The sequence below is a fragment of the Myotis brandtii genome, unplaced genomic scaffold (assembly GCF_000412655.1).
Source record: "Myotis brandtii unplaced genomic scaffold, ASM41265v1 scaffold74, whole genome shotgun sequence".
In the NCBI taxonomy this organism is placed as follows: Eukaryota; Metazoa; Chordata; class Mammalia; order Chiroptera; family Vespertilionidae; genus Myotis; species Myotis brandtii.
Window position 1 is genome coordinate 2270272 of NW_005370944.1, and position 21109 is coordinate 2291380.

Here is a 21109-nt window from a genome sequence, read left to right on the forward strand (position 1 = left end):
TGGCCAGCTGCCTGCGGCCCCTCCCCCTGGCCTGGCCCCCAATTGTCCCCCATGGGGGTGGGCCGGCCATACCCTACCCATGCACATATTCATGCACTGGGCCTCTAGTATAAATAATATATGAATAATAAAGATGAGCAGATTAGCTGCTGTTATAATGAACTAGAGGCCCAGTGCACAAATTCGTGCATGGGTGGGGTCCCTCGGCCCGGCCGGCTGTGGGGAGGGACTGCAGGAGGTTGGCCAGCCACGGGAGTTTGGCTGTGGTAGTGCACTGACCACCAGGGGGCAGCTCCTGCGTTGAACATCTGCCCCCTGGTGGTCAGTGTGCATCGTCATAGCGACCAGTCGACCGGTCGACCGGTCATTCGGTCGACTGGTCGTAACAGTTGCTTAGGCTTTTATATATATAGATTTGCTTTCAGAGACATTCAGTTATGTGTTCAGTGACTTTTTTGAAATGTCTTGTTTTTTCTTTTAACCTGCACATATGGTTTTCTTAAAGGTTATCTTCTCAAAGAAATATTTTTGGGCTCTTTGTTTTTGGTTTACAGGGAATCTGAACTTCCTTCTCTTTTAGAATTGATGATGGGCAGCATCATTACCTAATTTGGAAAAGAATGGGAAAGTTGTGTTCTAACTGTAAAGTAAAATTTCAAGTCAAAAATCTATTTTACAGTGAATTTTTATTCACTTGCTTGTTAGGATTAGTGGATGCATGGCAAGGAAACAAACTAACATTAGGGACTTGATGTTTCCCCCCCTTTTTATTGAATTCGTTGGGGTGACACTGGTTAACAAAATATACAGGTTCAGGTACGTAGTTCTACAACGTATCATCTGTAGACTGTAATGTGTGTTCATCACCCCAAGACAAGTATCTGTCCATCACCATATATCCCCTATATCTTTCTCCACCCACTACCCCACAGTCACCACACTGTTGTCCTTGTGTATAAGTTTTTTCTTGTATTTTGTTTACTCAATCCCTCCCTCACCCACCCAGCCTCACAACAACCTCCTCCTCCCACAGCTCTTATCCTGGTCTCTATGAACCTGTCTCTAATTTGCTTGTAATTTCATATTGTGTTCATTAGATTCCACATATAAGTGAAATAATATGGTACATGTCTTTCTCTGACTGGCTTAGCATAATGCTCTCCAGGTCCATCCATGTTGGGGGGGGGGGGGCGGAGGAAATCTTATCCTTTGATTTTTTTTTTTTTTAAATAAAAAGTAACTTCTAGGGCATCTATGGTAAATTCAAATATACTGTAATCTCTCCTAGAATTTGTGATTCTGTTGTTATTCAGAAAAATGGCTCTGATATCATAAAAAACTCTCCTAATCAAAGAAAGATGGTTTCCTTTATTATACTGTTCATTAGCGTACCAGTGATCACTAATACACTTTAAGTTGTTAATAGGTTGAAATTTAATGGAAGATTTTATCCTTAATCCTCAATTAATGAGAATTGTTTATTTTCACCATGTTAACAAATATTATTGAGTATATCTGCAGCAAGGCATTGTGTGGATACAAAATTAGAGATATTCTGCTTTCCAAATAGTTTATAATCTATTAAAATATATTCTTTCTCACAAACACAGTATTGCCTTATTATTAGGCAAAGTGCTGAGGTCCTAGAAAACCTTAGTGTATTTTCATGGATTCCAAAGAAATAACATGGAGGACTGGCTGTGAAAGACATAGGTTTATTAGGATTTACTGTTCACCAGTGGCGGCCGACCAGTGAAGTCTACCACCACATTGGCTGCCACCAGTGAAGTTGTTTCGCTAAGTCCCATCTGGCCTTCGGATGTGCCACACCAGGGGCAGCTGGCCAGTGATATAGTTTTGCTGCCACCCAGATTTTCCCAGAACAAGGTTTTGTAGAGTATAGAACACAGGAAAACAGGGCATGCCAGGGAGAGGGTGACAGGCTCCTGTGTAAGCTGTATGAGATCAAAACACTAGCTGTTTATAATCCAGGCTGACATCTAGAAGCCGTTTCTCTTTGACTTTTCTTAGACTGAGTTGCTGGCCAAGTTTCCAAGGTCTCACAGTCTGCTTACAGATGGCCTTCACTATTATTCCCACAGGGTGGGAGGGGGAGTTGGAGCATGGGAAGAGGCCCATGTTCCTATTTACCATATTCTTATGTAGCTTTATGAATTAATAAAATACTGCATTTTAATTGACCATTTATAACATGTAGATTTACAGAATATTGGAGCTGAAAGGACCTTAGAACTTGATTTCAATCCTCTGATTATACATATTAGAGAACTGAAGGTTCAGATTTTAACATGTCTTTATTCTGTCTAATAAAAAGAAATATGCTAATTGACCCTTACACCGTCGCAAAGATGGTGGCACCCACAGCCAATAAGGAGGGAATGTGTTAATTGACTGCCCCACCCTCAAAGATGGTGGCGCCCACAGCCACAAGATGGTGGCGCCCAGTCCCCTCAGCCCCGCAGCCGCCCAGGGCCTGCCCGAGGTGCAGGCAAGCCTCGGATGCAGTTGCCCAGCTGCCCAGGGCCGGCTAAGGCTTGCGCTGCTGGCAGTGGCAGCAGCAGAAGTGTGATGGGGCGTTGCCTTCCCTTGATCACCGGGTCGCCTCCTGCCCCTGAGGGCTCCCGGACTGTGAGAGGGGGCAGGCCGGGCTGAGGGACCCCCTCTTCAGTGCATGAATTTTCATGCACCGGGCCTCTAGTATTTGTTATAAATGCTGTTATTAGATGGAACAATTTTTATACATTAATATACCTTTTTTAAAGTCACAATTTAGATTAGTACGTCTAGCCTTTTATTACCATGCAGTTTGGTGTTTATTTCTGAAACACTATCAGAGAGTACCTGATAATGCATTCTAGAGAATCAGCTAGCTACACAATGTTGGCCTGTTCTGTCTCTGAGTTTATAGTTTTACTAGGTATATAATACTCTCACACTACTAGGTAGAAAACTACCTTTTGTAGGTATGAAGATTCATTGACCTTTGTATATTTCCTTTAAAAAAATATTTTTACTAGAGGCCCGGTGCACGAAATTTGTGCACTTGGGGGGGGTCCTTCAGCCCAGCCTGCGCCCTCTCGCAGTCCAGGAGCCCTTGGGGGATGTCCGACTGATGCGGGCCTAAACCGTCAGTCGGACATCCTTAGCACTGCTGCGGAGGTGGGAGAGGTTCCTGCCACCACCACTGCGCTCACCAGCCATGAGCCTGGCTTCTGGCTGAGCAGCGCTCCTCACTGACCACCAGGGGGACAGCTCCTGTGTTGAGCGTCTGCCCCTTGGTGGTCAGTGTGTGTCATAGCGACCAGATGTTCTGCTGTTCAGTTGATTTGCATATTAGCCTTTTATTATATAGGGTTGATTTCAGAGAGGAAAGGAGAGGGAGAGAGAGAAACATCAATGATGAGAGAGAATCATTGATCAGCTGCCTTCTGCACACCCCCTGCTGAGGATCGAGTCCGCAACCTGGGCATGTGCCCTTGACTGGAATCTTACCCGGGATCCTTTAGTCTGAAGGCCGACACTCTATCCACTGAGCCAAACCAGCTAGGGCGACCTTTGTATACTTTCATTTGAAATCAAGAAAGTAGGGCTTGATTATATACTGCATACCTTATAGTAAGGCAAGAGATTCAGGTTAATAGGGAAATTATCTAAGCTAGTGATGGTATAACTACCAGATAATATTGAATGTAGGAGATTAGGGTTGAGGATTTTTCAGGTTTGATAGAGAAAATAAATACCCAGGAATTCGGAGGTACTTTGTAGGACTAGATACGTTTAAATCTGAAACAGGTATTTAAGCAATCAAAGGGGTTCTAGACTGGCACATTATTACTCTGAGTTATTGGGGAAAGTTTGTAAATCACAAATATACTGTACAGTGGGGCCTTGACTTATGAGTTTAATTTGTTCCAAGACCGAGCTCGTTAAGGAGCTTGTTAAGGAGCTTGTTAACTCAAATTACTCTATCAACTCAATGCAAAAAATCGGCGGAGAGACAGCTGGTATCTCAAAAAACTCTTTAGTTGGGACACTCGTAAGTCAAGGCCCCACTGTATATAGAATTGGAAGTTAATTGACTTGAAGTTTTATTCTGGGATAGCTCCACTCTAATTGCCTGATCTTATACAACATAACCTCCAGGTTCCCCATAACTGAGGTAGCCATAATTCTCAGTTTGTGGTTTTTGCTCCATCAAAATTCATAGCATCCCTTTCACTCTTAAAAGTTTCCTGGTTTAGATGATAAATTATGTGGTTATATCTGCTCTTGGGTACTTAATGTGATGAAAGCTTATGAAATTTCTTCCTATATTGGATAAGGTTGTTTTCTGTAAGCTGAGAGATTTCTGTTTAATGTAGTTAAGAGGGCATTGATAAAGATAGCCTAGTGGAAGTCTGGTTTCAGGGCTTAAGATAATTTGTAGACTAGGAAAGATTCCTTTGTTTTCTGTGCTTGCATCAAAAATACAAGGTAGGTGGACATAACCTGGCTTGTCTGGACAAAACTGAATTCTCTTTGTTTAAAGGCTTTGTATTTATGTATCATTAAATTTTTTTTTTAATCTACAATTGGATACCACTTCATCCCAAGGGTAAATAAATATCACTGCATGATTATAAGTATTTTTCAGTTAGTATATTTAATTTTTTTAATAGACTTTATTTTGTAGGACAGTTTTAGAGCAGAAAGTACAGAGTTTCCATATTTCCCCTACTCTTGAGAATTTCTTTCTAGATATTCTTTTCTTTTTTTAATATACCTTTATTGATTTCAGAGAGAAAGGGAAAGGGAAAGAGAGATAGAAACATCAATGATGAGAGAGAATCATTGATTGGCTGCCTCCTGCATGTCCCCTACTGGGGATCAAGCCTGCAACCCAGGCATGTACCCTTGACTGGAATCGAACCTGGGACCCTTCAGTCTGCAGGCTGACGCTCTATCCACTGAGCCAAACCAGTTAGGGCTAGGTATTCTTACTAAATTCCATAAGTAGTATCTTAATTCTTTTAGCAGCAGATTGTATATTGAATTAGCAGTTAAGAGGAGGTAAGGGGGTTGGAGTGGTAGGGTAAAATTACTTTGTTGCTTTAAGAATGATTTGCCTGTGACTTCCTTTTTTCCCACTTCCTCCTGGTTAAATATAAAACTTTCTTCATGTTATTTCACATTTGGGGGATACACATGAAATTCCTGGAATGAACCAGTATAAATTGTTCAGAATTTGGGGAGAAATACAGATCTCTGTGAACAGTGTGTAATACCAAATATTCCTTGAACTTGTTTGCTCTCATCATATAAATAATTTTTTCACCATTGTGACTTAAAGTAGTGGGAAATTTTGCAGGTTCAACATATTGTCAGTATGGTCCATAAATAAAGAATAAGACTCAGTATAGTTCTATTGAGTATTCTCAACTTTTTAAATTGAGAAACCAGTGTCTGTTGGGGGCTGGGGCACGGGAGGGAGGGGGGATTTTCCATTCCATGACATTGTTGAAGTGGAAAATCTCTTGGTCACTTGCCTATGTGTTGCTATCCTTATTTTTCATAAAACCATATGTAGTTAATCTTTACAGATATATTAATGAGGGTCAGAAAGGTAGAAAAAAGAACATAAATGTAGCAGTACTTTATGAACTTTTATCACAGTCTAAAATAGGAGCTACTTACTATTATTCCTGTGGATTTTTTTTTCTAGAATCCTTTGGTCTGTGGCTTGTGCCTTTTCTTTTTGTTTCTTTTCAATTCTCTACTGTTGAGTGCAGGTGAGAGTGGTTTAGCCTTGGGGTTTAGGCTGAGATTTCACAAATTTTCTTTTTAAAAGTTGAGAAAATTTTATTGGTATTGGTATGTTTCCCCAAAAAAGACATTTTTCAAGATATTCTTTGGAACCAAATGGGTGCTCTTTTTATGAAAGGTTAAAGATTCTTTGTAAAGGCTAGTAGCATTACATATTCTACTTAAGTAAAGTCTAATGCTGCTTTGGGAGCTTCTGGCATAAGTACTAGGCCTCGTATCTGAGTCTTTTGACAGCGAGAACATGAGAAAACCCTCTTTTAAATCTTCCGAAGCAAAATAATAAATTATTTACCTGACATTTGTTGCCAGGTATTGGAAGGGAATTAATTTCTATTTTGGTATATTTTACCCTAGTAAAAAGTACAATGCATTCAGTGGTGAATTATTTGAAAAGAAGTATAATTATGGAGAAGGTTCCATTTCTCAGTTCCTTTTTCATCCTCCCTGAGTGATCTCATCTCCTCCCATGGCTTCAACTTCCACCTAAGCTGATAATTCCCTAGTGCAGGGGTGGGCAACCCCTGGCACGTGTGCCAAACATGGCACGCCAGTAACTTTTGCTGGCACACGAAACCCTCTCTTATAATCTTCCATTTACAATTTTTTTCTTAATATCAACTTTTTTATTTTTCAGATAAATTCAGTGTAGGTGCATCTTAGATAAATAAATAATTTTACATAACAAGTTATCTTAAAGACCATAGACATGGATTGACGAGAGAGGGGAAGAGCAATTTCTATGCCTCTGCCTTAACTCTCCCTGCCTTCCTAGATCCGACCAGTGTTTTGGTTTCATCCACATACGCTTGTGAATCTTTGTTCTCAGTGATGAATTTTGTTAAGTCTCATAATAGGAGTAGCCTGACGGATGAAAGTAGTAGCTCGTGCATATCTCTGAAGGTCACGAAATATAAACCTGATGTAAAATCTCTGTCATCAGTGATAGCAAAAGTCCTGATAATATCAAACGGAGTCATAAAGTTTTCTGTCGGACTATCAGTGTATACATTAAAAAATAAATGTATTTTTCATCATCATATACTGTGTTTTTGTCGCTTGAATGAATTTTATTATTTCTTCAAGGTTCTTCACATACGTACACCTTAAGAGATATCAAGTAGGCGTAACATGTTCTCAAAAAATTAGGGTTGGCACGCAGAAGAATTTTGAGTCAGAGATTTTGCTGGTTTTGGCACGCACTCACAAAAAGGTTGCCCACCCCTGCCCTAGTGCATATTTCCAGCCTCTACCTCTCTCTGGAGCACCTCCAAAGCCAAGTCTCAGCCTGTTTTCCTTTATTCCATTTACAGTATCACTCCAGTCGATGGTCAATAATTTTAGTTGATTCTCTTCTTGTAAACATTTGTCACATCCATTGCCTTCTCACCATTTCTACAGCTACTCTTAATTAGTTAGTTCGTTTCCCATTTGGATTATTGAAGGAGTTTCCTAACTTTTTTTTTTTTTTTTTTTTTACTTTTGATCCTTCATAATGCCACTAGTCATACCACTTGTTTTGTAGAGAGAATCCCAAGTTGCTTAGCCTACAGGGTTCTTGTTTGTCATTTTTCCTAAATTAAGAGGTCTTGAGGATATTGGCTATCTTAAAATTCTAAATAGCATGAGCACTTAACAGGTGCTATTTCTTATATGTCCCTGTTTTTTTTTAATACATCTGTTAAGAAGTGGCCATTATAAATTGTATTTTGATTATTTTTCTGTCTCATGTCTTGCAAGGTTGAGCTCTCTTTAGGAGCAAGTTTATTTTTATTATCCCTTTGCACAGTATAGGCCCTCAATAAATGGTAAATTTAATTGAAAGCATACTCTGAATTTGTAGATTGATAAGTTGAACAAATACAAGATAAAAGTCATAATTATGAAGTCATAGAGAGTGACACAGTTTTTTAGCTACTATTATTCCACATTCTCTCTTTTAGTTATGAACAAAGACTCAGCTGCTAGGAGAGTCGTTATGTGATTTCAGAAACATCTGTGTGGCTCCTATGCCCTTATATTTCTTCTATTTGAAAAAGCTGAAAAAGCCAACTATTTCACACTAACATTAATTGTCAAAGTGTGGACCAGCAACACCAGCATTACTTGAGAACTTGTTAGAAATGCATATTTCTAGGCCCCACTTCAGACTATTGAATCAGAATCTCTAAGCAACTTGAGGATGGGGCCCAGCAGTCTGTGTTTTAACAGAGGATTCTGGTGCATGATAAAGTTAAAGGATTGCTACTCTAGAATTCTGCCATCTAAGGAGAGTTTTGCCTTTCATATATAATAAGAGAGTTTCCAGTGTGGTTTCAACTAAAACTGTTTATGGTTTGGAAATAATTCCTTAGCTGGGACCACCAGGACTATATTACCTAACATCTTGGGATGTGGTTCAAAGATTGAATTTCCCTATGTGCAAAGTATTTGACTCTTGTGGTTTCTGGGAATGGCTATTTAAAAGAAGGTTGGGAGGGGGCTTCCTACCTCTTTCAGTTAAAATATCTTCTAGATTATATCCAGACTATTAGCTTGAATGAGTGTGTTCATTGTCATTCTCATGGGATTGTATGAGGATGAAAGAATGAGCTGAATTGTAGTAGTCTGTGAAAGAATGAGCTGAATTGTATTTAAATCCTGAATGTTGGTATGTTGTCAGGGACAGAAAATGAGCTTGTGTTATCAAAGTTATACTGAATCTATAGACAAGTGAATTTCACAGAAAAAGTAATTAGTGGAGATAAGCTTTTGGTTAGTAATTACCCATGGTTTTGAGAATGGTTTATTTACCTGGAGTATCCAGCCTACCTAGCATATTGTTTTCATTTTGCCTTTAATAAATCCTAATAGGAAGGTCAACTGAGGCATACTCTTAAAATGCTCCGTAACTGTTCCCCGCCACCCCCCAAATAATTTCTGACTTCAGAGTTCCATTTGGGTGTAGTTCTAGATAGGCTCATAGCTATTTTTGATAGTCTCTTGGGGCAAGAGAGCTTTTATGAGCATTTGCTTAAATATGTAAGGGTTTAACTGTTTGAAACCAAACCTTTCATTAAGAACACTACAGGCCTAGTGCACGAATTCATGCACCAGTGGGGTCCCTCAGCCTGGCCTGCGGGATTGGGCTGAAACTGGCTCTCCAACATCCCCTAAGGCAGTGGTTCTCAACCTTCCTAATGCCGCGACCCTTTAATACAGTTCCTCATGTTGTGGTGACCCCCAACCATAAAATTATTTTCGTTGCTACTTCATAACTGTAATTTTGCTACTGTTATGAATCATAATGTAAATATCTGATATGCAGGATGTATTTTCATTGTTACAAATTGAACATAATTAAAGCATAGTGATTAATCACAAAAACAGTATGTAATTATATATGTGTTTTCTGATGGTCTTAGGCGACCCTTGTGAAAGGGTCGTTTGACCCCCAAAGGGGTCGTGACCCACAGGTTGAGAACTGCTGCCCTAAGGAGTCCCGGATTGCAAGAGGGCATAATTGGGGCCGGGGAGGGACATGGGAGGTTGGCTAGCCAGGGAAGGACTGTGGGAGGGCTCCAGGGTGTGTCCAGCTCGTCTTGCTCAGTCCTGATCGCCCGGACCCCAGCAACAAGCTAACCTACCGGTTGGAGCGTCTACCCCCTGATGGTCAGTGCATATCATAGTGAGCGGTTGAGTGGCCTTAGCATATCATTAGCATATTACGCTCTGATTAGTTGGATGGATGACTGGACACTTAGCATATTAGGAGAGGTTGGTGGGGAGCTCATATACATACTAGGGACCCAGTGCATGAATTCGTGCACCTTGAAGGGAACTGTGGGCCGTGAGGCTGCAGTGGGCATGGGGCAGGTCTTGGCCCATCCTTCGCACTCCCACCCAGTTCCTCCCACCGCGGCCCCCAGTCCCCTGTCTGCTGGCAGCCCCGCTCCTGCCGCCACTGCACCCGCTGACGGTGCCAGCCCCGCTCACACCTGCTGATGGTACGGAGCGATTGGGGCTGGTGCCAGCAGTGGGTGCGAGCAGTGGCTGCTGCCCTGATTGGCCCTCAGGAGCAGGGGGAGGTGGAGAAGCCCTCAGAGGCGATTGGGACCGGCAGCTGCCGCTTGCAATCACTGACGGTGCTCTGGCGCCGGCTGCCAGTGCGAGCGGGGCTGGTGCTGGCAGTGGGTGCAAGTGGCATCTGCTGGCCCTGATCACCCCTCAGGAGCAGAGGGAGGTGGAGAAGCCCTCAGAGGCGATTGGGACCGGCAGCTGCCGCTTGCAATCACTGACGGTGCTCTGGCGCCGGCTGCCAGTGCGAGCGGGGCTGGTGCTGGCAGTGGGTGCAAGTGGCATCTGCTGGCCCTGATCACCCCTCAGGAGCAGAGGGAGGTGGAGAAGCCCTGAGGGGCGATCAGGGCCTGCGGCCGCCGCTCCCATCCGCTGACAGTGCCGAGTGAGTGGGGCTGGTGCTGGAAGCAGGTGCGAGCACCCAGCGGGACCATGGTGTGTGGGAGCAAAGAATTTTCAATAACCACCAGAGGCTCGCCCAGGTGACAGCCACTGGTGCCCTGCCTTGGTCTGGCGCCCCTGCTCACGTGCTCCACCATCCTGCTGCGGCCAATGCCCACCATGTTCCGCGCTCTGCTGCCGACACCTGCCATGTTCCGCGCGCACGCCCTGATGGTCAGCGCATGTCATAGCGACCAGTTGTTTGGTTGTTCCGCCGTTCAGTTTATTTGCATATTAGGGTTTTATATATATAGAAGATTCTTTGAGAGACAGCTGATTTGTATGCATTTGTCTATTTCCTTTGGATGAGACATACTAGGTTTTTAATGGCTGGCAAAACTAGCTTTTGTCCTTTGTGTACCAGCAACTTGAGTACTATTTGTGGAGTTAGGAAGTAGATTTTCTAAAGTTTCCTAAAAATACTAGCTTGATAGCAATTTGTGGTTACTGCATTTTCCCCATTGCATGCATCCTGTTTTTAAAAACCAAGATTATGGTCAGTTTGATGTCACAGTCAAAATGGGACTTGATCTTTTGTATTTAACCTCACTATCTTTATTCTTGGTTAAATTATAATGCCTCTTTCCTCCTGGGGTGAGGAAGAAATGTTTAGTTTCAAATGAGTATCTTTGATAATGAAGCTATTTGCCTCAGTATTATAAAAGAGTAGACTAAGTGGCTAGAATTTTCTGATAAATAACATATAAGCAGAGCCCAATATGCAGGGTCATAGGAACATGTTAGACATGCATGAAGAGAAATGAAAGAGGGGTCACATTTCTGAGCTGATCATTCCTTTTGCTATTAAAAATTTCCAGTCCCTTCTATTTCTTAGATCTGGTGTCAAATTCTATTTTGACTTTTATAAGATTTTGTTTTTAACCAGAATTATTTCTGATTTTTTAAATTATTCCTGGCAACCTTACCTTATTTATTGTCGTTTTCTATTTGAAACATGTTGAAATTCTTTAGGTTAGTGGTTTTCAATGCATTTTTCTTTTGGAAAATTGGAAAAATTCAGAAAAAAAGCATAGTTAGACAACCCCCCTCTCTCAAGGGTAGTCTCTGAGCCCTAGTTTCCCCTCCCTACCCCCCACTTTCTCCCACACTGCCTTTGAGGTACCTCAACAGAACACCCAGGATTGGTCCTTTAAATTATAGAGTACAATGCTTGCATAAAAGGCCATTTTATTATTACATTTATAAGTATGCAGGCTACATTTTTTTTGTGTGTGTGAACTTCTCTATATGATCTTATGAAGAAGTAGGAACAATTTTTCAGATGAGACTGGTTGAAGAAGTTGAAGACTCCAACCCAGATGTTGTAAACCATGACTCATTTCCCTATAAGATGAGCTCTCAGCTTAATAGAGACCCTTATCCACTTATCCAATAGCAAGCAGTACACTTGAGACTCAGGGTGTGTAACCTGGGGGTCTGGGACACCCCTCTATTATATGTAAAATTTTGTTTGTGTGTATTTTCTGGGATGAGAGAAGCCCATGGCTTTTTGTCATTCTTACAACTTAAAAAATTTTTTTTAAAAATTAATTTTAGAGAGGAAGAGAGAGAGAGAGAGAGAGAGAGAGAGAGAGCGCGCGAGAAGAAACAGAAACAGCAATGTGAGAGAGAAACATCGATTGGTTGCCTTCTGCACACTCCCTGACCAGGGATCAAATCCGAACCTGGGTATGTGCCCTGAGCAGGGATTGAACCCGCTACCTTTTGGTAAAAGATGACACTCCAACCAATTGAGCCACACTGGCCAGGGCTACAGCATATATCTATCCCTTCCTTCCTTCCTTCCTTCCTTCCTTCCTTCCCTCCTTCCTTCCTTCCTTCCTTCCTTCCTTCCTTCCTTCCTTCCTTCCTTCCTTCCTTCCTTCTTCCTTCCATCTTTTTTAAGCCTGGCAATAGGAATTGACAACAGGACTGAATGAAAATCCTTGTGGATGATCAGCCATATCAAATGCTTATCCTCCTTACTTGTGCTAAAGTAATTTAACATTTGCATAGAGCTTTACAGTTTACAGAACTCTTGCACATATATTATATGACTTTCACAGCTATACCCTGTAAGTAGGTAGCATCATTCCTATTTGAAGAAACTCCTCAAAATAAAGAGAATTTAAATTGTGGAGATGTGACTCAAAAACTGACATTATTTCTTAGACTGAAATTAAACTAATCTGACATTATCCAGAATCCTATAACTACTATTTTACCTTACATTTTGTAAATTTACAGTTTGACCTGCCTAGTATTCAGCATCTTCTCCTATATCATTGCTAAGCAGCTTGCTTTGTAATTGGTAGGTTTATTCTTTCCTTTTTTATTTTTTAAGGAGAATCTTGTACTGCCTCTTTATTTTCATTACTCATGGACTTTCCATCTTGTTCATAATCTCTCAGATTTAATGGCGTATAACTCTAATAACATTCATTAATTCTTTGACTCCATACTGCTGTTATCACTCTCCCCATTCTAGATTGCTCTAAGGATAAAAAGGAATGAAGAATTCTTTTCTTTTTCATTGCCTTCTGCAATTAATATTTCCATTCTGATTCTCAGGTTAATTTTTTTGTTTCTTAAAGAAGTTTGGGTAATCCAAACTTCCCAGCCTGTTGTGGAGCAGTCCTGAAGGCTACTGCACATCACTTGTTAAGCATTATTTCTGTAGAGACGAATAATAATGCTAACATTGAGTACTTACCATGTACCAGGCACTTTTTTATGCTGTGTTATTTAGTATAATTCTCACAATAACTCTATGACATTGCTACTGTTATTGGCTCTGTTCTACAGATTAGCAAGAAGCTCAGAGAGATTAGGTCACTTGCCTAAAAACATAAAATTAGGAACAGGGCCTCTTTTGAACTAGATTTTCCCATTTCTCCAAAGCAGAAGGCTGGCTTAAATATGCCAAGTAGATTCCTTTAGCTATGTGCATGGTATAATTTCAGAATAAAGGATGGGCCCTGGTTTAGAAGCTAGTGATGGGGACAATCTTAATTTCCAAGCCCTTGTTATGTCTGCCTGATAGAGGTAGATGTGAAAGGAAAAGATTTGAATTTGGAAAATTCTTTGTAAATACTGACATCTCTAAATATAGTTTAGACTAATCCATGAGATCAGACCTATATACCTCCTTCCTGCTGCAGAGAATGAGGTTACCCCATTTCCGTCCACTCCCAGAGCCTCAGGCCTGCCTTACCCTTGGTTGGGTACACATGGAATGAGTGCATATATTGACTTATGAGCTGCCTCTGGTGTAAGGAATTTCATTTCTTAAATGAACAGTAAGGGTAGGCAGACTGTATAAGTAACTTGTGTATACTGCCTCTTAGCAGTTAAGAGTTATTTAGACAGACTTGAAATACTGTGCCTATAACCACAGTATCAGTTTGTCTTACTAAATCTTCTTTTTGAGGTACATGATGAGAGCGAGAGCGCGCGCGAAAGAAGTAGAGAGAGAAATGGTCTTGTGTCCTTGGCTGTCATTTCCTCTTTATTATGAGGCATAAAGGAGAAAACAGCATGAGCCACCCACAGGGAATTAGTAGTAGAGAGGGGCTTGAAGGGGGATCAGCTGTTTAAAAAAAAAAAGTAAAAGCAGGCTAGATTTAAAGGCCTGGTTTGGCAGTAGTTAGCTGAGAGAGGGAGAGAAGTTTGTCTTATGACCTATTCAATGATTGCCCTGGAGGTAAATGAAAATTTCAGCTGTAGAAAACACTGATGGTCCCTCCTCTGTGGAGTGAGGCTAGGTTTTTTGCTCCCTTAGGGCATAAGTGAAAGCAGTTTTCTTGGAATTGGACTAAACTTGCTCTTCTGTGTTTCCTTTTTCTTCTCACCCTCTGCTACATATCTACACATCCAGTTTTTCCTGCCAGAGAGCTCCTTCCTTCTCTGGCTGCCAGCCCCATCTGTCATCTTCGCCTCCCATTGCCCATCCCCAGCTTTGCAATTTTACATTATGCTTTTCCTGATTTTACTGTCTCCAACTTTTATACTCTGCCTATCCTCCTCCTCCACCCCCAGCTTCTAAATCCCTCCCTCCTCCAAAGCCAGTGGCCACCATTCAATTTCCTTCTTTCTCATTGTTGAACAGAATGCACTGATGTTAGAACTTTGTCTAACCTGTTTGAGATCTGAGCCCAGTTATGTATTATAGTGGGTGGAGATGATGGTAGGAAAGGGGCGGGAGGTTGTTTTTCTAAAATGTAGGCTTTCCTAAAACATTAGATGACTTTTGACTCAAAGATCAAACAGATGCTTCTGCTGGCCTTCCAACTTTAGGCAGTGTGCTCATGTTGAGGGCACATATTTGTTTGAAAACCCTTGGTAATGAAAGGCAGGACAGTGAGTCAGGCTCTGAGCTGCCTGCTTCCTCCTGCTGTTGCTAGCTGGTTCTCCTGAAGGGGAGCTAATTTTGGATGGATAATAAAGTAGATGGTTGCTAATAACTTTCCCTTTCTAATTGTGATCTCACAGTATAGGCATACCTCATTTTATTGTTTTTCACAGATGTTGTGGGTATGTTTTTTTTGTTTGTTTGTTTTACAAATTGAAGGCAAGACATGCTCCCTGCACCAGCAAGAAGATTATGATTAGCTTTATTGCAGTGGTCTGGAACCAACCCACAGTATCTCTGAGATATACCTGTATTATATAGAGAGGGTTTTTCCCCTCCTTTACTGCTAGAAGGAGAAATAGATGTTTTCATGATATTTGAAACTGCCAAGGAATCCCCTACGTGGCTTGTTTATAGGCAGTTAAGGTTTATTGGAAAGAACTGTAGATGAAGAGATGAAGACCTGTGTTCTGATCCCAGCTTTAGTCACGATTTGCTGCCTTAAGTGATCTTGGGCAAGTCATGAACCTTTCTCTGCACCTGCCCCATGAACTTTGTGAAATTATGTGAATGAAATGAGATGTGATATGTGTGGAAGCACTTTGTAAACTGTTAGGTTTTAGCTGAATGAACCCTTGGTGGAGTAAGTAGCTGAGAGTATGCTTGCACTGTGATTTGGTTTTCTGTGGACCCCACTCCAAGTTCTTCAAATAAACTTGGGTTTTTAAAAATTCTCTCTGCCATTGCCACCTTGTCTTATGAAAGTGTAACCTCAAGCAAATTTTGGACAAGTGAAAGTAGGCATCAACTTTAGTTTCTGGGCAGTGCCCGGCAACATTGTTGAGGCTTAGCCTTCACCATAGAGTTTAATTTAATTCATCATTATACATCTTTCATTCTTTTTGAGCTGGCCCCTTTGAGCCAGGCAACTGAACTATGTAGAGAGAGCCTGCCAAGTACCATGGGTATTTTTAAGACTAACTTTTCAGGATAATTTTCTAGTTGTATGGACTTAGGGGATTATGGAGGGCATAGTCCATCCCTGCATTCATTGGCAATGAGTTGGGTTGCTGTTATTATTGGTTCCACTCCTGAGCTGACCCCCCATAGTAATTCTCACTCTGAAGATGGTCTTGTTCTCCTATGCCTGAGGGTCTTCAGTCAAGTAGAGGCTGCCTAATCACAGATAACTAGGTTGTTTGTTTGCCATAGGCCCAGGGAAGAATATGATGTGGGGAAAATCTAATCTGAATTCAGGATAGAATCTTGTGTGAGAGAGAAATTTGTTACCCTTTCAGTTGAAATTTTCTGACTCCCAAGAGGTGTTCATAGGTTAGTTAATAACTTCTTGTCGAGGCCCACAAAAGACATTGTATTTTTAACAATGTGTTCATCCAAAAGAGAGATCCTGAACTTCGCGAATACACCTACTGCAACTTCTGGTTATCTTTCATCACTTGTCTGAGTTTAAACAGATTATGGTTTGTGCTCTAAGGAAAGACTCCTTCCTGACACCTGAGGCTTTCCCATTTTTACCAGCTGGGCCCATTGCTAAAATGCTTTCCAGTGGGCTTGCTTTTGCCTGGCCAGCACCTGGGCTGCCCCAGCTTGTAATTAGCCTGCCTTTGCTTCATAAACTTCCCAGGGTGGTTCTTCTTCTAAAAGCTTGTATGAAATGCTGTTTACTGTTTCTTTAGAGTTTAAAAATTAATCCTTTTGTGTTCTTTGCAACTCATTTGCTTTTTTCTTTTCTTTAAATTACTATTAACACCTGTTGATTCTTTTTTTTTCTGATTGGCCTGTCACTGCATTCCTGCTCCCCCTCCCTCTAGCTGGGTTTGTCAAGTCGCCCATGTCAGAAACTAAGCTCACTGGGGACGCCTTTGAGCTGTACTGTGATGTGGTCGGGAGCCCCACGCCAGAGATCCAGTGGTGGTACGCAGAAGTCAACCGAGCAGAGTCTTTCAGACAGCTGTGGGACGGTGCACGGAAGCGCCGTGTCACCGTAAACACCGCCTACGGGTCAAACGGCGTGAGTGTGCTGAGAATAACCCGGCTCACCTTGGAGGACTCTGGGACTTACGAGTGCAGGGCCAGCAACGACCCCAAGAGGAATGACTTGAGGCAAAACCCCTCCATAACATGGATTCGAGCCCAGGCCACCATAAGCGTCCTTCAGAGTGAGTTCAGCACCCTACAGTAGTAGTACTGTAGTCATTAGAGGTGGCCCAATGATCCTTCCCTTCTGCTTCCTTTCCCTCTTCCCCAGTATGATCACTCACCCCACCCCTTGTCTTCGTTTTTTTCAGACCCATAATCCTACTAATTGTAGTGTATGAAAACATCTGTGGCAACCTTTTTTCCCCTTTACTGTCCTTTCTACCTCCCGTATTCCCCACCCCTTCTCTGTGTCTTTCTCCTCAGGAACAAAGAACTTGGGGAAATTGTGACTGTCCAAAATCATCTGCATTGGGAAGAGGTGGGGAGGAGGGAGTACTGGGGAGACTGAAAAACAAACAAAAAAACCCCACATAAAACTCACAAAACCAGGCAGTCAAACCAGCATAGTGTTGAATTGTTTCTTTTCTTCCCCTTTAATTTTATAGTAGGTTTCCTGCTATCCTTTTGCTGATTTATTCTCTGGTGTCTTTCTATTTTTGTTTCTCTCTACAATCTAACTACTTTTTATTTCTTCTATTCATTTGTTTGAAGCTCTCTGGATAGCTGCCTTCACCTCTATAGTTTTCAATTTATGTCTGCCCAGCCTTTTCCCTCACTGTGACTTGGTGTCATTTTGTTCTGTGATGGGAATGTCGCTATTGGTGCGGTGTCGGTGGTATGTTTTGGTTGTTGGATGGCATGTAAGTTTGGATATTTCCGTAGTTCCAGTTCTTTTTCTTTTCTAAAACAGTGGCATGCACTTCTTTGATAACAGCCTTCCACTATAGCAGTATGCTCCTCACTGGGCCTGCCCATCCAGTCCCCTGTTCTCTTAAAAGCAGCAGCCTAAGATTTCCTCCATATGTCTTGCTATGGAGTCAGGTGACTCTAAGCTGCAAGGTATTTAATTAAAACCCCATCACGCTGTTTTGAAATCACAGATGCATCTGATCCCTATTCACAAACATGTTGACTTTGATGACTGATTGTTGGCACTGTGCTCCTCATCTCAGAGGCTGGCTACCCAGAAATAGTTTGGAAGACAATCACACTAGCCTTTAATTGTGTCTTGAAAAAGAAAAGGAAACTAGAATCCAACCCTGTTCCTCTGAGTGATGAGGGTAAGCTGAGCTGCTGCCTCAGAATCATCCCCTGCATCTGTTGTAGCAAGTATAAGTAAGACATTAGACACAGGAGCTTTTGGGGCCATCTCTGTTTCTGAAAAGTGTCTTGCTACTTGTGTGATGGGAAGGAGAGGAAGGGAGAAGCTACTACAGAGCCAGTACTCTCAACCAGGAAGACTTCTAGCTCTACATCTGACCTGATTATAATTGAGAGAACATTTTCTATTTAATGAAAAGATCCTCTGTGTTTTTTTCACCTTCTCTTCAAGGATTCAGTAGTAAGAGACCTATAACCAGTTCTGGCTTAAAGAACTGATTGATTTAGAGAGAGTAAAAATAAAATAGCAAGTTAGTCATCCTTTATAGTAATTAAGAAGATGCCTATGAAGAAAAGAGGCCTTGAGGAGAGAGAGGAGAGGCAACTGCAGTTGGCACTGTTGAATCAGAGAAACTGCTTCTGGAAAGGGGAAAAGAAAACCTTGTCTATGTGAAAATGGGGAACATTAACCCAATAATATTTTTTATTTAACATTTTTTTCCCTTGCACGCCTCCTTCTCCTGCCCCCTTGCTCCTTTCCTTAAAACAGTAGAATTACCCAAATGGCCACAAAGATCTGCAGAAGTTTATAGGCATGGACTGGCATTTGCTATTTATATTGCCAGGAGCCTGACTCTAATAGACTCCCAGTTAAAAGGTTATGCCTTGGGGATAGAAGAAGAGGACTGCCAGTCTCGAGAGTACATAGCATTCCCCCAGTTTACTTGCAAGTAAGCTTCCTAAGTTTAGGGATGTCTGCGTGAGGTTGAATGAAACCCTGGCTAGTTTGGTATTTCCTCAGACTTCCCTATCAGTCATTTAACTCTAGTTAACTGTTTTTAGAGAGCCAGACTGCTGCTGGTGCTTCTCCTCCTCCTCCTCCTTTTTTATTTTTTTAAAGCACCCGGATTCCACTCTAATCAGATTTTTTTATGATCCCCAAGGACATTTGCCTCCTGTGGAAGGTTGAAGTCTTCTGCCTAAGAATGACCTCCTGGTAGTACTTTCCCCTAAAGCTCCTTGAGTAATGTAAGGCTGGAAGAGAAATGTGCCCAGTTTTTGGGATATCTCTCTGGCCACTGCATGTTCTACATATGAATGATGGCTAAGGTAAGGATCTCCTACTGCTTCTAAATAGGAATTTGTGGCAGGTAAAAAAATTTGTTATAAATGTTCATTTCTCTTGGACTTTTGTAGGCATTGCTTGGTCACAGAAATAAAAGCCCCACCTCCATCCTGGTACAGAATGCAGATGTGGCTTTGTGCCCAAAGAGGATGGTCTAGCACTGGTTTCCATATACAGCAGTCATGGGAGACAGGTTACCCCACCTAACTACCTTTCTAATGTGCAGAATCATATTTAAACCTATTTACATTATTCACTTGCTCCCAGCTGATTCTCTCCTGGATCTTTAACACTTAGGGGAAAAGTGCTTTCCTTTGTCTTCTAAGAATTCTTGGCAGAAAGTCTACCAGGTTGCTTTTATCAACTTCTTAATAACCCTGAGCTGTAATGGTCATTTGCATCACCACAGGTAAGAGTAGCATTTACTTTGGCTTCCTTGTATTTAAACATCTGGAAGCTCTTGGCCTCATTCTCAGAGTTTGCCCTTTCTCAGTGTAGTCTGAGAGGAAGAACCAAAAGGAGAGCCCCAAATGGGACTGAAAATGATATTGGATAATAAAAATTAGGCAAAAACCTAAAAGTGTGTTTTGAGTTTTAATGTTACCTTTATATTTTTTAATTTCTGTGGAGTATTGGTTATCTCTCTTTTGTTTTTGCTTGGTTTTGATTTTTCTTGGAGTTATGATGCTTTTTGTTGATGATGTGTGTGCGCCTTCCATTGCAGGGTTTGTAACCGTTCTGCTCGACTTAAGACCCAGGGATTTGGCTACAGTCGGTGTGTTTTGGAAACCATGGGACACCACTGCGCTAACATGTTTACATGCATCTGCTTCTGTGTTAGTGGCTGCTATGCCTCCATTATCTGTACATAGAGACCCTGTTTGATGTTACCAATAAGGACCAGTGCTGACTGGAAGATAACCACTATCCTTTTGCCAGAGTTGGAAAATAGTGAGAACCAATTTAATTGAGCAAACTTAAGGATTTGCTTTATTTATCACATTTTTTTTGACGACCTGACCTATACAGTCAGAAATGTTACATTATAAGGTGGTCCTTGGGCATTACAATGTTCAAGGGTCCCATGACCTCTTTATTCCCTTCCTCTCCCCACATAATGAGCACAGCTTAGTTCCAGTGGAGGGAGAGAGTTCTGTCCTCTAGAGTTAACCTCAGCATTACATTGCATAAAGTGGTGTCAGGGAGCTGCTACAAAGTTGTAGACAGGATGTAGCCAGGTACAGGGATATGGAAAGTTAGTCAAGGATTTCTGAAAAAGAATTGGGAAAAAAATAAAAAAGCAAATACCTAATTGTGGAATGGGAAAAGATGGCTAATTTAGACTTACCCTGAAAATGATTGACCAAAAATAGAAAAAGAACTAAGCCTGGGAAAAGAGTAAAGATAAATAACAACATCATCTTGACTTTAATACAGTGATGGAATTCCAAGTGCTTTAAGGATGAACCTTCCAGGAATGATATAGTGTGCCTTAAAAATTTTCTGGTCATTGTCCTATAACATTTGACTTAGGTTATTTTTGTAGATGTTAAAACTAGTGATCCCTGGTTATTTTAGCCCAGGATAGAACCAGAGGATAAAGTATATAACTTGCTTTGGGTGGAAGGTATGTAGGGTGTTTCGGGTTGGGGGGCAGGGTTAGAGAATTGAGCCAGATGTGTTTTAATAGGCCGGGCTTTGCCACTAACAGTAATAATGGCCTTGCACAGTCATTTTACCTTTCTAGCTCTTAAAGAGTGGGATTCAGTGAACTCTAAGGGCCTTTCTTCTAAAATTCCAGGAGCCCTTAATACCAACATATACTGTATTCTAGTTACAATTATATTATCTCAGAATGGGATGTGTTTTAAAAGTACAGTTCTGAAAATAATTTTGTTTTAGGAATAAATAAATATGGGCTGGAGAGAACTAATGGAAGGTTCCTTAAGAATTTTCCCTCAGCAAAATTTGGAAAATGCTTTTAGGATCTACAC

The 21109-nt window shown here is 41.4% G+C and overlaps 1 protein-coding gene across 5 annotated transcripts in view; it reads left to right on the plus strand.

Annotated features, from left to right (window-relative positions):
• NPTN (neuroplastin) overlaps nucleotides 1-21109 on the plus strand; it is an 80336-nt gene that overhangs the window by 31394 nt on the left and 27833 nt on the right. For 3 of the 5 annotated variants that reach the window (XR_001359910.1, XM_005882807.2, XM_005882806.2), the window contains exon 2: nucleotides 16501-16848. The exons of the other annotated variants lie outside the window; for them this stretch is intronic. Coding sequence is in view for 2 of the 3 variants with exons in the window: in XM_005882807.2 (XP_005882869.1) it covers nucleotides 16501-16848 (348 nt within the window). In the remaining variant the exon portion in view is untranslated. The remainder of the gene's footprint in view (nucleotides 1-16500; nucleotides 16849-21109) is intronic. 5 annotated transcript variants of the gene reach the window in all.